Source organism: Labrus mixtus, chromosome 10, assembly GCF_963584025.1.
Source record: "Labrus mixtus chromosome 10, fLabMix1.1, whole genome shotgun sequence".
Lineage (NCBI taxonomy): Eukaryota > Metazoa > Chordata > Actinopteri > Labriformes > Labridae > Labrus > Labrus mixtus.
This window is the reverse complement of record NC_083621.1, coordinates 21827905-21842979: the sequence shown is the minus strand read 5'-3', so window position 1 is coordinate 21842979 and position 15075 is coordinate 21827905. Positions and strand designations below refer to the sequence as shown.

The 15075-nt window shown below is 39.6% G+C and overlaps 1 protein-coding gene across 1 annotated transcript in view; it reads left to right on the top strand.

Moving 5' to 3' along the window:
• Positions 1-1216: 1216 nt before the first annotated feature.
• Positions 1217-15075, top strand: part of aff2 (AF4/FMR2 family, member 2) — a 99696-nt gene continuing 85837 nt past the window's right edge. Inside the window, exon 1 of the mRNA XM_061048751.1 lies at positions 1217-1466. Within this exon, the coding sequence (XP_060904734.1) occupies positions 1414-1466 (53 nt within the window). The 5' untranslated portion in view covers positions 1217-1413. The remainder of the gene's footprint in view (positions 1467-15075) is intronic.

Sequence of the window (15075 nt, the reverse complement as noted above, 5' to 3'; positions counted from 1 at the left end):
TTGCAGCAAGTGTATGACCCACAGCGGGTTGCATGTGTTGTTGTTACTGTAACCTTGGCTGATCTGAGACAAAGAGCTGGTTGCATAAAGTAACTTGGCTACCAATGTTTGATTTGAAATCATCAAAAGAGGCTAATCAAACAGATCTAATCCATCGCACACAGACACACAGAATTAGTAATTGAGACATTTATTCCTTTATTTAGTCGCAGGTGAAGCACAGTGGATACAGACAGTGACTGGATAAGCAGACCATTACTGTAACAGATATGTGGTTATAGTAGCGCTGAATTAAAATAAATGAAGCACTGTGATGACAAAAGATCACAAAGAGAAGATTAAAAAGATGTTTCAGACACAAGAGAACAAAATAAAAGCTATAGATTTAGAGCCAACAGGTTTATAGACTGTAGATCTTGCTGCTGGGACAGCTGTGTTTCCTCAACTGGAAGGTCAGGGTTTAATATTGTCATCTGTTAAACAGCACATCTTTGGACTGTGGGAGGAAGGCAGAGTACCTGGAGAGAACCCACACATTCAAACTCAACACAGGGAGGCTGATGGTGGATTCTAACCAGAAACCTCCTCACTATAAGACAACAGCGCTAACCCCTGCACCACCATGCAGCCCTTGTTAACTGATGAGCTCCAGTAGGACTATTTATGTACTTAATGTTGTTCACTGTGCATGTTGTTTCCATTGTCTGAGTCTTTGTGCCTGTGTTTCTATATGTTTATTGTTTTCACATGGCTGCAAACCAAATGTCCCTGGAGGACAATAAAGTTGAAGTGGATCAAAGGAGCATAGCTCAGCAAGCAAGGGAATTTCACACAGGTTTTTTAGAGTTTGAATAGCTTACTACAGTAAAATAATTACAATCAAACTAAATCACACATCTTAAGATCATGAAGTGTACTATTCTCAATTCTATTTGTCTCATAAGAAAATGATACTCCATTGATTACTCTAACAGCTGATAAATAGAAAGTAACTTAGACTGTATTAGAATTATTTTTAACATTTAACGTATAAAGTGTCACAATTTTTTTTTTTAATAGAATGACGTTTTTGTTTTTGTTTTCAAGAATTTGTGGCACACAACTCTTCGTGTGAGGGAAGAAATGTTTGCTCTGAATATATCAGTGTATTCCCCAGCTCTCCTCAGTCTGTATTTGTACTCCTCCCTCCCTCCACCTCTGCCCGCCTGTCAGCTCGCCTCGACCACGTAGCAGCTTCCTGGCAGCGGCCGCCGCTTGTCTCAACTCTGCCTCCTCTCCCTCTCTCTCTGTCACACACTCACACAAGCAGTAGGGAGCCCATGTAGAACCACGTAGCACCAGCTTCGGATTTTAAACACCAGCAGCAGCAGCAGCGGCAGCGGCAGAAGCAGAAGCAGCGCTGAAGCAAAAGCAATGGATCTGTTTGAGTTCGACTTTTTCAGAGACTGGGAGATTGAACAACCATGGTAAGTCCTGGACACACTGCTTAAAGATTCACTGTGAGTTATTTGTGTTTATATTAAATTGACGAGGTTAAATTGGTGAATGGACGGACACGGCAGCCCTGCTTTGGAGTTCAAATCAATGGTTTCATGTTTTTTCTTCTTTTTGGGGGAGATGGAAAGGCAGCCAAAGAGAGTCTCTCAGAAATCGTGCAGACCGTCTCCCTTTGTCACCTTAAAGCTGCCGCTTTTGCTCCAGACGTAGTCTGCATACGCACAATATACCCAGAGTAACGCCGGCTTCTCCGCAGATTTATGGAGAAATAATGCAATGTCAGTGGACGGTATCCTCATGTCAGGTAACACAACTGTGACTGGAAAGATCTGATCTTAGACAATGTTGGTCAACAGAGTTTAGGTGAGTTGTAGCTGCTGCTGATGGTGGTCGGTCGGTCTGTTGTCAGGAGCACAGGATGTCATGGACACATGAGAGAGAGAGAGAGAGAGAGCTAGAGAGAAAGAGAGAGAGAGAGGAATGATTTTGGGACGTCAGCGGAGCTTTAATTAATTTCCCACGTGTGTTTATGTGCATTTAGTGTGTGGACTTGATTTGCCTGTATGCAACTGTGAATTAAATTAATAGTTTTTAAAATAGCCTAATTAAAATATATAACCTATCTTTTTATGATTTCAGAATTATCTTTTAAATGAATAATACGTGTTTGTCCATTCTTCATTCGGTGCTGCTTCCAGTGTCTCCTTTGTAGAGCCGTGGTTTTGTAATTAAATAATACAAATAATAAATCTGAATATAAAAATATAAAATATTGATTAGTCCTACTATATTATTACATTATTATCTTATAATATATATGATATGTATACTACCTGTCAAAAGTTTGGAAACACAACAGTAACAGTATTATCCATAATAAACCATATCATTATAAAAGCCTATAGTTACTGTAAGCTGTATATTTTTTTTTACCATTTTACACATTTCAGAATAAAAGTAGATATTAAAACAATAAAAATAAAACATTTATATATATAAATGTTGTATACTTATGTTAACGGCAGCGTGTGTGTTTAAAAACGTTTCGTAATCTCAACCAAATTAAATTATCTTATCTTATATTGACTGAAATGTCTCTCACACAGTCAGCCACATGCACAGATGGATATGACTGATTCTGGACTGGAGCAACCAGGGATCAAATGATTGGACCCCTAATATTGAATCATTGATTGACATGTTCTTAGACCCAAATGAACATATTTTCGTAGCTCTTAGAACGTGTGACTGCCAGTTCAATGTAGGATGTCTTTGCCTGGTTAAACCTCGTCTGAGATGAAAAACGATACGTCTTTTAAAGATGCTGCAAATGTTAGGTCTTTTTTCAGTTTATAACTTGAAATGTTAAATGTGATGTTAATAACAAAATAATGTTATGGGATGAGTTACTTCTGATGGACACTTTACACAGCTGTCTCTACCATCAGTGTGTGAATGTGTAGGTGTGACCTGTGATGAAAAAGCGCTTTGAGTAGACTGAAAAGAATAGAAAATGGTAAAAGTCCATTTACCATTTTCTTTTTACTATATATATCTCAAATGTCACAGAAGCGCTTTTCTAGACAGCCAGATGCACAATATCAACATGCACATGAAAAATTATATGAAATTTAACTACCCCTTTGTGAAATAATTTTTTTTGTTATTCAGCCGGTTTTTGAGTTTCATATACAGAGAGGGAGCGAGGCGGGGCAGGACAGACAGCGAGGGGAGAAACAGGCAAAATGGGGCTCTAATGAAGAAACACATAACATTATTTAATGTAATATAAACTATATTATATCTTAAAAACTTGATATACAGCCCAGACCTCAAGAATAAAAAGGCCGACTGTTTAGGTCAGAGAGGTTGGAGGTTTAAAAGACCACTGACAGTCCATCAGCTGGTTGGAGATTCTGCATGAAATGGAATTTATTACAACATTAATTTACAACTATGGCTTGTATTTAAGACATGACTGGTGATGGGTCGTCCATACATATTCAGGATTAATGTCGGTAAATGAAAATGAGAAAATCCTCTGTTCTTCATCAAATGAAAAAACAAAACAGCATTAAATTAAAACTAGAGATTGGACCGATCCAATCTCATATTGGTATCATATCATATTCTCACTTTGAAGACATTCAGACAGAACTATAAGTGCTCACAATTCGTCTCCATGACGACATTCAGATGAGAAGGAAGAACTCCTTCTTTATGATTAAAAGTATAATTCTTACACTTCAGTTTAAAAGATTTAATTTGGAAAACCTGACAGCTGCTGCTGCTTCCTGTTTATATGTGAAGACATCACACTGCAATGCTGGGATTACTACAGCTTTTTGCAGCCTGACACATAACAACAACAATAACATTAATCCTTAAGATATAAAAGCATTACATATGTATCGGAAACAAGATCAGAACTGAAAAAAAAGTGGATCGTGCATCTCCACTTAAAACAGGATTGAAAACCTTTTTGACAATGGGTAAACTATTGTGCTTCAAATATTTTTAAAATGTTTCAAAGCACTCAAAAAATACAAAGCAAATTCATGTGTCATGCTTTAAAATATTTAGACACGTGTTACTACAGAGCTAACCACCTTGATCATTATAATATATTGACAGTTTTAGACAGTTCTTGAATGTTAAGGAGGTTAAGTATAAATCCCTCTTCACTCTAACAGTGTATTGGGAGTACAATCACTTGGCAACCGTCTCCAGCAGGGAGAATCTCAGCACAGAAGGTGACACACACTGCTGTCCCTCAGCAGCCACCATGAAAGAGCCCCGGAGCAGGGTACTTAACACCCCACTGCTGGAGTGGAACTGCTGAGGGCTAACAGCAGGCTCATGGGTCTACACATGTACCCCCCCATGTTCTCCACATGTACCCTCCCATGTACTCCTCCTTTCATAATTTCTCTGTCACATGAATTTACATGGAGGCATTTGTTGTTATCTCCACTCGCTCTGTATTTGACAGTTCTTGGTAAACTTTGTTCTAAATCTTATTGATACACAATTCTGACACCAACTTGACAAAATGCTGACTGATCACTTGTAACTCAAATGTATCAACCACAAAACCACGGAAGCCATCACTCTTAACTAAACAGTAAGCTCGCGAACCTTAGGAATAAAACAGGCTCAAGATGCTGTGTTGACTGTATTTGAGTAACAGCCTGTCCTAAGAGCACGCGACGTGAGCAAGCGTCAGCGACAAATCAGCTCGATTCTATTGTTTCCAATTAGAGAGATACAAGTGCATAAATAATATCCACATTCGTGATTGAAATGTTGAGCTCTGACTTATGTCAACACCGGACAGAAGTCGCTCAACGCGAGCCTCTCTGTACGTGATAATCACACCTTCTTCACACAGCAGTTGGTTTTAAAAAACAAATCCGACTACCTCTGTCTAGTTTCATATGTACAAGGTCCCAGAGCCATAAAGGAGAAAGACTGTCTAAAAGTGTGCACTGGTATTTTGGACCTATCAAGTGCAGAACATGTTGATTCTCTGCTTTTAACCAATGTCTTCTGCCAGCCGCTCCAGGAAGCTGCTTTGATGTCACTGATCTCTCAGTGCTCATAAATGTTAAAAAGGATTTAACTGTCCAAGCTTATTAGAAGGGAAACCAAGAGACCAACATGTAGAGATAGTTATTTTCAAATGGCCTTATGCTCTCAAATTCTATATTGGTTTTGCGGGTATGAAGGCTGACACAAACCTCAAGTTGCAAATCTGTCAAATTGGACTTTTAAATCTGTCCATGGCCATTGATGTATGACTCAGGCTCGATAGCAGATCGTCCCTAAGGAAGACAAAGGAGAGAGAAAACAATCCTGAAACTCCCAACACCTTTGTCAAATCTTAATCAATCCAAGACTGTCGGTTTTCTCCTTCTCCTCCTGAAGAAAAATGCTTTCAATGCCCCTCTGTTAGTTGCTGTTCCTCCCTCCTCCTTGCCCTCCTTGGGCTCATTCTCTTGCTCAGAGATCTAAAGGTTTTGTATTCTTTCAACAGGACTTCAATTGAATGTTGCATAGCTCTTGCGGTAATTGCAGATTGTGTAGCAAACTAATCATGGCAGGAGATCATGGGGGAGATTTCTTTGAATGTTAATTGACACTAAATGGTGATTGGCTAAACCATTTAAGTAGTGAATTTAGGACCTCACTACACATGTTTAAGCATTGTAATAAAATATAACAGCAGGCACATGTTTTGTGGGTTAAAAGACACTCGTAATAATAACTTCAAGGCTATTTATGCCGTTATTTTAGAGACAGGACAGTGGATAGAGTCAGGAATCTAGGAGAGAGGGAAAGTGGAGAATGACATGCAGGAAGGGAGCCACAGGCAGGATTCCAACCCTATATATTTTTATATTAAATTTGTTGTATTATGTTTCCTTTAATGCTGATCCAATATTTAAACATATAATTACAAGTATTGCTTTTTCAAGCAAGAATCCCTGGTCATTCTTGGTGTACCCTAAATGGGATTAGTTATTTCTGATGGTCACTTTACATAGCAACCTCTGCGTTCAGTGTCTGAATGTGTAGGTGTGACCTGAGGTGTAAAAACGCTTTGAGTTGTCAGAAGACTAGAAAAGCTCAAGTCCATTTACCAAAGACTCAATGTAGCGAGCCTGTACGATTAATTAACCATGATGTTTTAAAGCATCACAGTTAACCAGTTAATCATTTAACCAGTTAACTGGTTAATAGTTTAACTGGTTAGCAGGTTCATCCTTAGTATATACTGATTATCACTTTACATGACATCATCTACTGTCAGTGTGTCAATATGGTCTGAACGGGGGAATGTGACAAGTAGTGTAAAAGAGCTTTGATTGGTCAGAAGAGTAGATGGTGTGTTTTATTTTTCTGTCAAGAAATGCAGTAAAACATTCATCATAGAAGTTTGCATCATAGCTAAATGATGAGCCTTGGCTTGGCAGACCAACTCCACCAAATGTTATTTCACAACAACATCAGCTGCTGCTCAGAGGCTGTGAAAGGAAGCTGGCTCTTCCCAAACTGACAAGAAATTGCAAAAAAAAATGTTCGAAAAAGGTGATAAGATAAATTGAAAAAAACATTTCTGGAAGAAATCTCTACCATTCCATACAGGAGGGAACAAAAAAGAATTGATTTTCTATTGTTTTTGATATTATTGAGATATATGGATTTTTATTCTTTCAGAGCACTTCTTGGTAATGGCATCTTATGAGATCCTTTTTTATTCTGCAGCACAAAATAACCGATAAATGAGACAGAGAAGTTTGTCATGTTCACGATGCTGAAGCCTGAAGACAGAGAATGCTTTAGAATCTTAACGTTTCTTCAGATTATATTTCCACATTGTAAAGACATAGTCATTGTAAAGAAAGCTTATAATTAACTTATTTATAGTTTATGTATTTCGATATTTCAAGCAGCACATTGGCATGTTAACATAACACTTTTATGTAAGTTAAAAGATAAAATAATAATTTTAACCTAAGAGCTGCCTAGCTAGGGGCGGCTGTTAAAATAAAACTTAATATTTTAGATCATACAGTATTGCGCTCCATAGAGCTGAATGAAAGTACTGAGGCTCCTGATTAATCTCTGCTGAGTGGTTACTCCAACCGACAACATTCACATTACACACATTTTATCTATGCTAATAAAAAATAATTGAAAAGGGCAGCTTTGAAAAAGCGAGAGCGTTCCCGGATTTGCATTAACTCGCAATTTCATGTGGATTTTTTATTCCAGAGGGTGAGTGCAAAAAAGTAATTGTGAGAAGATGTAGACGGATTCTTCCACAGGCTCTAATACTATACAGATGTAACTTTCCAGTTGTTGACGTATCTTCTTTTAGGATTTAGCTGGTGCATCATAGCAACTTGACAAAAGGCCACAAACAATCAGTTCAAGTCCACCATCTGTGACATATTAAGATGAAAAAGGATTCTACCTTACCTCATGAGAAGATGGGAATGAGGTTTAACTCTTCTTAACTGAAAGGCTCTATTACGATTAGATACAACTATTGCATTCTCAAAGTCATCTTTTACTTGTTATCATCACTTAAAGGAGCAATATGTAACTACACACAGAGTTTAAAATGAGTAATGCAGTCCAAATTCAAAACATTGGAGAGAGTTGTCTCCCCCCACGCCCTCCTCCTAAGAGTCGATGCTCACGCAGACTGCCATGTTGCAGAAGCTTCAGTGTTTAGCCAGCTCTACATCGGTCTTAAAACCTTTCTGCATTCTAACCTTGAAATATATATTCACTGTATCGCCATTCTGCAAAAAAAATATCAAGATATGATTTTTGGTCCATATCGCCCAACCCTTGTTCAAATATAAATAATGATTCTTTGAAAGTTATGATTATTGTTGTTACAATAGCATTTGTCAGTTAAAACTCTATGTTATTAATTAAACAAAATGAATTGCATGTATAAAATAGTCGTTGGTGGACAATACAACGAGGAGTGTACGTGTGTGTTTGACAGAGGAGTGGAGAAAGAGAGAGCACAACGGATACAGAGACTTTGCAATCAGTGCCAGGTAGCTTCTGCCCTCATGCACCTAAGATACTGATACAACACACACACACACACACACACACACACACACACACACACACACACACACAGCATGTCTCGAGGTTGGCAAAGCCTCTGCCAAGAGAAGCATGGTGCAGCTTAAGAATGTTAACACGTGCACACACTCACACACACACACAACACACACACACACGCACCCAACACACACACACACAAACCCACGCAAACATGCAGACACACACACGACACATGCGCACACACACACACACACACGCACACAACACACACACACACAAACCCACGCAAACATGCAGACACACACACGACACATGCGCACACACACACACACACACACACACATGCAGCTACAGACACCCACATGAACCTGGTGTATTAGTATACGTTTCTCTTCTGTGTTTTTTTACAGTAACTGTTCATTTTGCCGATACCTCCATGAGACTGTATATTTGTGAATATTTTTAATTTGAGCTGCCCTGCTTTTTTCAGGCATTTGGGAGACCTGTCTGGTTTTCTGTTCGAGACATTGATAGATGTTAGGGGTGCTTTGGATCAGTGGGAGAGCTGGTCCTCTTCGATCTCAGCTCCTGCAGAACATGTGTCAAAGTGTCTGTGGGTAAGACACTGAACCCCAAATTGGCCCAGGTGGCATAACCAGCGGTGTGGGAATGCATGTGAATGGGATTAGTTAATACCAATGGGCACTTTACATAGCGTTGTCTTCCAGGTGAACAACAGACCATCAGGTGTTACAGTGATGGAAGCGGGCAAGTGAACTGGTTCAGATATAACTGATTCTACCCGACCTCTGCATGTTTCTTATGAGCTCCACGGACAGAAACGTGTTAAAACTAGGATAAATGTTGGACATGCTTTTGAAAAATGGAGAGAGGTTAGAACGCCACACAACAATGGCACACAACAATTACTGTAAATATCCAGTTCAACATCAGACTCCTTCACAATGGCTGTTGCTTTCTGTCTCTGTTCTGATTTCACCCCTTTGAGAAATATTGTCATGTTTATGATATTGCGATATCTCGTCACACCCCTACTAGATACACCTTTTTTTTTGTTAACCTTCATTTAACCAGGAACGAAAGTGATTGAGATTCAAAATCTCTCAAACAATGAGCAGCCAAACATCCAAATACAAAACTACATCATTAGACATTAAAAGACACAAAAAACAAATCTGAACAGAAAATGTTTGTCAATATCATCCACGAACACATCAGCGAGAACATCTACAGCCAGATGTGTCCGCCTCTAAGTCAAAATCCTACACAGAAAAACATACAGCTGTAACAATCCCACGTGGATTTACTTGTGATAGTTCTCTGTTTTCCTGAGTTTTTCTATTTAAACAGCAATAACAAATCTGAATTTGAAAGCAGGATGTCACAGAGAAAGTCAGAGCAAGATGGAGAGGTTTACTCAGAAAGCTTTTCGAGGCCTAGGCAAATTTTCTGTGAGGTTTGGAAAGGTCATCCTCTACATGGAGGCCTCTCTGTGACACATGACATTATTTACAGCGGGTAGGAAGGGGCATCAAGACACAGAGAAACACACAGAGTAAAAGAGGGGAGTGGAGGGGAGAGAGTGGGTTTGAGTGTAGTTGGCAGTGTTAACATGAGAACAATGAAGACATTTGTACACTTTACTGATGATGATCATGTCTATGCACAGCACCTTGGGCCCTAGTGTACACAAAGCGTCTTGTAGTGCAGCACAGGTCACCTCACTCAGTTGTCATTAACGCCCAAAGACTGTCCGGAGCCCTCTGCAGCAAATACTGAAATTCACATCCCTAGCATGCATTAAGTTGAAGAGGAAGGGATGAGGGACAGTGGGTGGATGAATGAGAGGAAGGGAAGGGATGGTGGGTCGAAGAAATGAGAAAACAGAGTGGAGTGGGATGACTCCTCGTCAGGTGGTTGAAGGTGGGGTTTAGGTGTTTTCCTGCTCCTGACTCAAAGTAAATACATAAACTTCACTGAGACTCTTTGCTTTATCACCCTCAAAATGAACTTCCTGAATCATAGTCATTATCACGTTTCACTCCAGAGGCAGAAAACGTTCATCGAGTAATGACACTGACATCTGTCACAACAGAGATAACAATAAACTAAAATAAATAGTTTGGTTTGTGTTTGTGTAACGACTTTTCCCATGAACATCTCAGCATTTGAAAAACATATAACTTAAACTAGCAACAGACAAAGAGTGGATGTCTGGTGATTAACAGATGCTAGTAAAACAAACAGATGATAAACTGAATGTGACTTCAGGGCTTTGCATGTGACATGCTCACGATTTGTATCCCTCAAAAAGAAAATTGTTCTGAAACTCTGAATTACCCCTTTGAGCCTTAAACAGTACAAGGCAAGGGTCTGTCAAACTAGAGAGTATAGCAACCATAATTTTGCTCAGAGTAATGAACATCTTTAGACACAGTACATCTTATAGCCTCGTAGACACAGAGCTTAATTTATAATTGTGTGGACTGACTGCCCTAATGCTTCAGTTAAGCCTCGTTAGCCTGTTGATGGAGGGCAGTGGTTTGGTGAGGACACATTGGAAGCTGTAGGCCTTAACTCTGCCACTTCAACTATTGAAGAGAAAATTGTAAACAGGGAGCTCAATCAATAGGCTGTGCGTGTGTGTGTGTGTGGGCGCCTCACTCTCACTGGCTGTGTGTAAATGTGCCTTGCTTGTGTCTATGCATGATGCCCAGGCTGTCTAAATGTGTATTGATCCGGAGGTGGTGTTTTGTGTATCCGAAGGTCTGCTGTGATTTAGTTTCATTAAGTCTGCCTCGCACACAAATGATGATGGATAAAGTCAACTCAAGCATCATTTATCTGTGTTTTTCTAAAAGTAGTCTCATGACATTTAAGGCTCTCTGGATTTTAGCCTGATGCATTTTGGGTAGTTGGAGGACCATTCCTTTAATATTTGGCTTGACTTCCATCTCAGAATTTTAACAATGCAGACGAGAAGAGGCAGGTCTGTGTCAATACCTAGACATACTTAAGGCTCATATTCAAAAGGTTTGTGTGCTTTTTCCTCTTGGATACAAACACACACCAACTCTGGACACATGCATATTTGTGTGCTATCTGTTTGTGTTCCCAGACTATAATAGCCAATGAGAGCCTGAGTTAAAAGAAGGGAAATGGTAAATGGTCTTATTGAGCTTGTATAGCTCTTTTCTAGTCTATTTTGACGAGCAATTTTGTTTAGTGTCTTGCCCAAGGACACATCGTACATGGGCCTTCTGGAGCTTGGGATCTTGTATTAGGACACAGAACAGCGGATAGAGTCAGAAATCTTGGAGAGAGAGAGAGAGAGTGGGGCCACAGGTCTGACTTGAACCTGGGCCACCTGCTTGGAGGACTATAGCCTCCGCACATGGGGCATGCACACTAACCACTCGGCTACTTGCCCTCCCAGAGCTTATGTTTGAGAAAAGAATTTTGAAACTGAAAAAAAATGAAAAAGAAACTGAGGCCTGTATTTACTTGAGAAGGCCAGTGCTTCTAGCAGACACATTCACCGGTGCTTTGAGGACTTTCATAAACCTGCTGTATTTTGTAATGTGAAACACTCACAGCATGCCTAACACTTGACTGGTTTCTAGTTTTGTGATCAACTTTTTTATTAACACCATTTATTCAATGCAGGTACAACACAAATACAGAATGGTTTACTAATGGCGTGACGAATCCCTCCCCAACCACCCACCTAACGTCCCCTGAAACAACCCTTCTACCCCTCCACCCCAACCCTTACAGTCTCTTGATATAGTGATTATTTGTGGTTGGGGCGGTTGTGGCTCAATTGGTGAAGTTAGTTCTATCAACCAGAAGGTTGGGGGTTCGATTCCCAGCCCCTGCAGCAACCATAAATTGCTCCTTCTGCTTTGTTGGCGGCGTATGCATGTGTATGAATTGGATTAGTTACCTCTGATGGTCACTTTACATAGCTCTGTTTTAACACTCTGCCATCAGTGTGTAAAAACACTTTGAGTAGTCAGAAGACTAGAAAACAACTATACAAGCTCAAGTACCATTGGTATCTTTACAGTGCTTGCAAGACAAAACAAAACAATCCAAATGAGCTTGATATTTAGTGTGCACACTTCATGTATTAATCTTATCAAGTACTTCAAAGGAAGTGTATACAAATCTGAAAATGCCAAACTGCTGCTTTAAGTAAAATGTGTTCCCCTTATCAAGAAGGGTAGATATAACTAATGTTGGAGGGATCAGTCTTCCTGGATGACATCCAACTTGTAATAGATGAAGAAAGTCATTTGGCAAGCTCATCAGTTGCACTAGCCTGTGTGTAACGTGCCGTCACCAAGAGCCGGCCTGTGCCATGCGTAGGGATGACAATTGAAAACAGGTCACGTCTGCACATTTTCACACTGACAGAACACTAAGTGCTTGTCCGTCTGGATCTGCTGAAGATCGAGGCTTTTCACAACATTCATATCCCCAGTGTAGCAACCAGGTATGTGGGTGGCCTTGATGGTCTCATGCAGGATAAAGTGACCTAGAAAACATCTGCTATCCTGTCAGGCCCCTTTCTAGAGGCCCCAGGTGCTGTTCCACTAGACAGATGGACAATGCAAAAAATAAGAGTGATTCACAGACTCCTCAGATAGTCCTTGATTAAATGTTGGGACAAGATGAACCGACATGTATTTACACCTAAGCTCACATTTCCAGTTCATTGACAACTTCAAACCTAAATGCTTCTCTTGTTAGATTTAAATCATGTCTCATTCAGAGTTATTCAGGGTTGTTCATTTCGGTTGATACAAAAACATTTTGAGTCTTGAACTGTGTCCCCTTTTTCTAAACTTGTATCGCGTAGGAAAATAACCTGTTTTTCAAGACAGTTATATAATTGTAGTTTTCCCACACAGTGCTTCACACATATTGCAATGCTTCTGTATTTGCCCTGCTGTTATTTCAATTTAATAGAAGTTATCAAGAGTTAAGATATTATACGAGATCTGTTGATTACCTTTTAAAAGGTCTTACTTGACATCTTATATGTATGCAAGCAGCTTTGCTTTTATGTGCCCATGGAGGGATCTGTAAAGGTCTTTGCAGATAAGACAGATACTGTTGGGATTAATGCAGAGACAGCATAAATTCTCTTATGTCAAGAACAGATAGCATTATATCAGATTGAAAATGACTCCAAAATAAGATGCAGATGTAAAGCGTCAGAAAAAAATAAGACAGGCACCACAATTGCATGGTTCATTTCATGTAGCACACAAGAGTGGACTACAACCATTTCATTATCTTAGACACTCTGAAAATTATAGTAGCCACTGATTTATTTAAAGCGCTTTTGCTAGTTCTGATCATAGTCTGTATAAAACATGGACGTAGTGCCAGTGACGTCACCCTTCGGTTTCTGACAAGGAGTTTTGAAGCCAAACAATGGCGGTCACCATATTAGAAATGACTCTACCCAACTTTTAACCAACAGCCTCCTGGCAAACAGCTACATCACTAATAGTTTAGAGTTGAGATATTTGGTTGAATTACATGTTTATATGCATGTTTTGTTTTATAGGAAAATGACAATAATTATGAAAAAGTTATCATTTCATATTTTATTGCAAATTCTATATTACAATGATGAGAAATTGGAAAGGGAAATATTTGGAAATCATCTGCTCAAGTTGTCATTTCTCAGTGTTGGTGGAATAGGACATAAATGAGGCGACGCCTGCGAGCTAGTTCAGGCAGTCAACACGAGCTGCACTGATTTCACACTTGACATACCTCATTCTCAACAATCACCTGACAACACCTCCTTCCAATTAGTCGTCTATTTAAGCTGCAAGATTTCCGGTCTCTCCCTCTACTCCTTTATTGCCAGCTCTGACTCAGCCCCACCACCACCACCCCAGCATCCACCTGTAGGAGGACTGGGAGGGGGGGGGTGTTGGTGTCAGCTTGTTGCTGAATCACCAGTACCATACTATGAGTTAAGAAATCAACTTATACTCTACAAATGAGAAGTCCATTCAAACAATTGTGAAAATAAGTGATAACACTAAACGTACTTTACGGTAACACTTTAAGTCAAAGTGAGATTGTATAGTGTTTTTCTAGTCTTCAGACTACTCAGTGCTTTTACAACGCAGGTAATACATTTCACACCCATTCACACACTGATGGCAGAGGTTGCTTTATAAAGTGACCATCAGAAGTAACTAATCTCATTCATACACATGCATATGCCACCGACGAAGCAGCGGTAGCAATTTAGGGTTAAGTTTCTTGCCCAAGGACACATCGGACATGGTGCTGCAGGATTGAGAGACAACCAACTCTACATACTACAAATATTCACCATTAGCTATTTGCTTATTAGCAACGTAAGCAGCAGTGACCAAAAAAAATGCACACGTTCAGGGTTTGCGTTCAGTCAAAGCATCTTTTGAATTTAAAGGACCGCATTGCAGCATATTTTAGTCCACTTGGGACGTCCCTGAACACCAACCTGTTTTTTATCTGTGTTAAAAGTCAAGTGGTACCTTTCTCACCTACATCCTTATTAAAAATGTAGGTACAATGCAAGTGTTCTCAAAGCTACTGGCTTTGTATTGAAGCCCCTCAAAGAAGTTCATAACACCTGAAGTTAGTGCTTCAATGATGTGAATTCACTAAAAACCTGCAATGAGCAATTAAATACCTCACACAAGATCCCTAACAGCGGTCTTGAACTGATGCTTGTGTGGATTAAGTGCAATGTAAGCTAACTATTTTCAGTCTGTCTCATCCAAAAGGCAAAAGTGTCCATTTTCTAACCCAGTGCTGACACAAGGGACGGCTGTTCAACATGAGTCTGGTTCTGCTCGAGGGTTCTGCCTGTTAAAAGGAAGTTTTTCCTTTCCACTGCTACTTTTCTAAATGTTGTTCATGATGGATTGGGTCTCTGCAAAT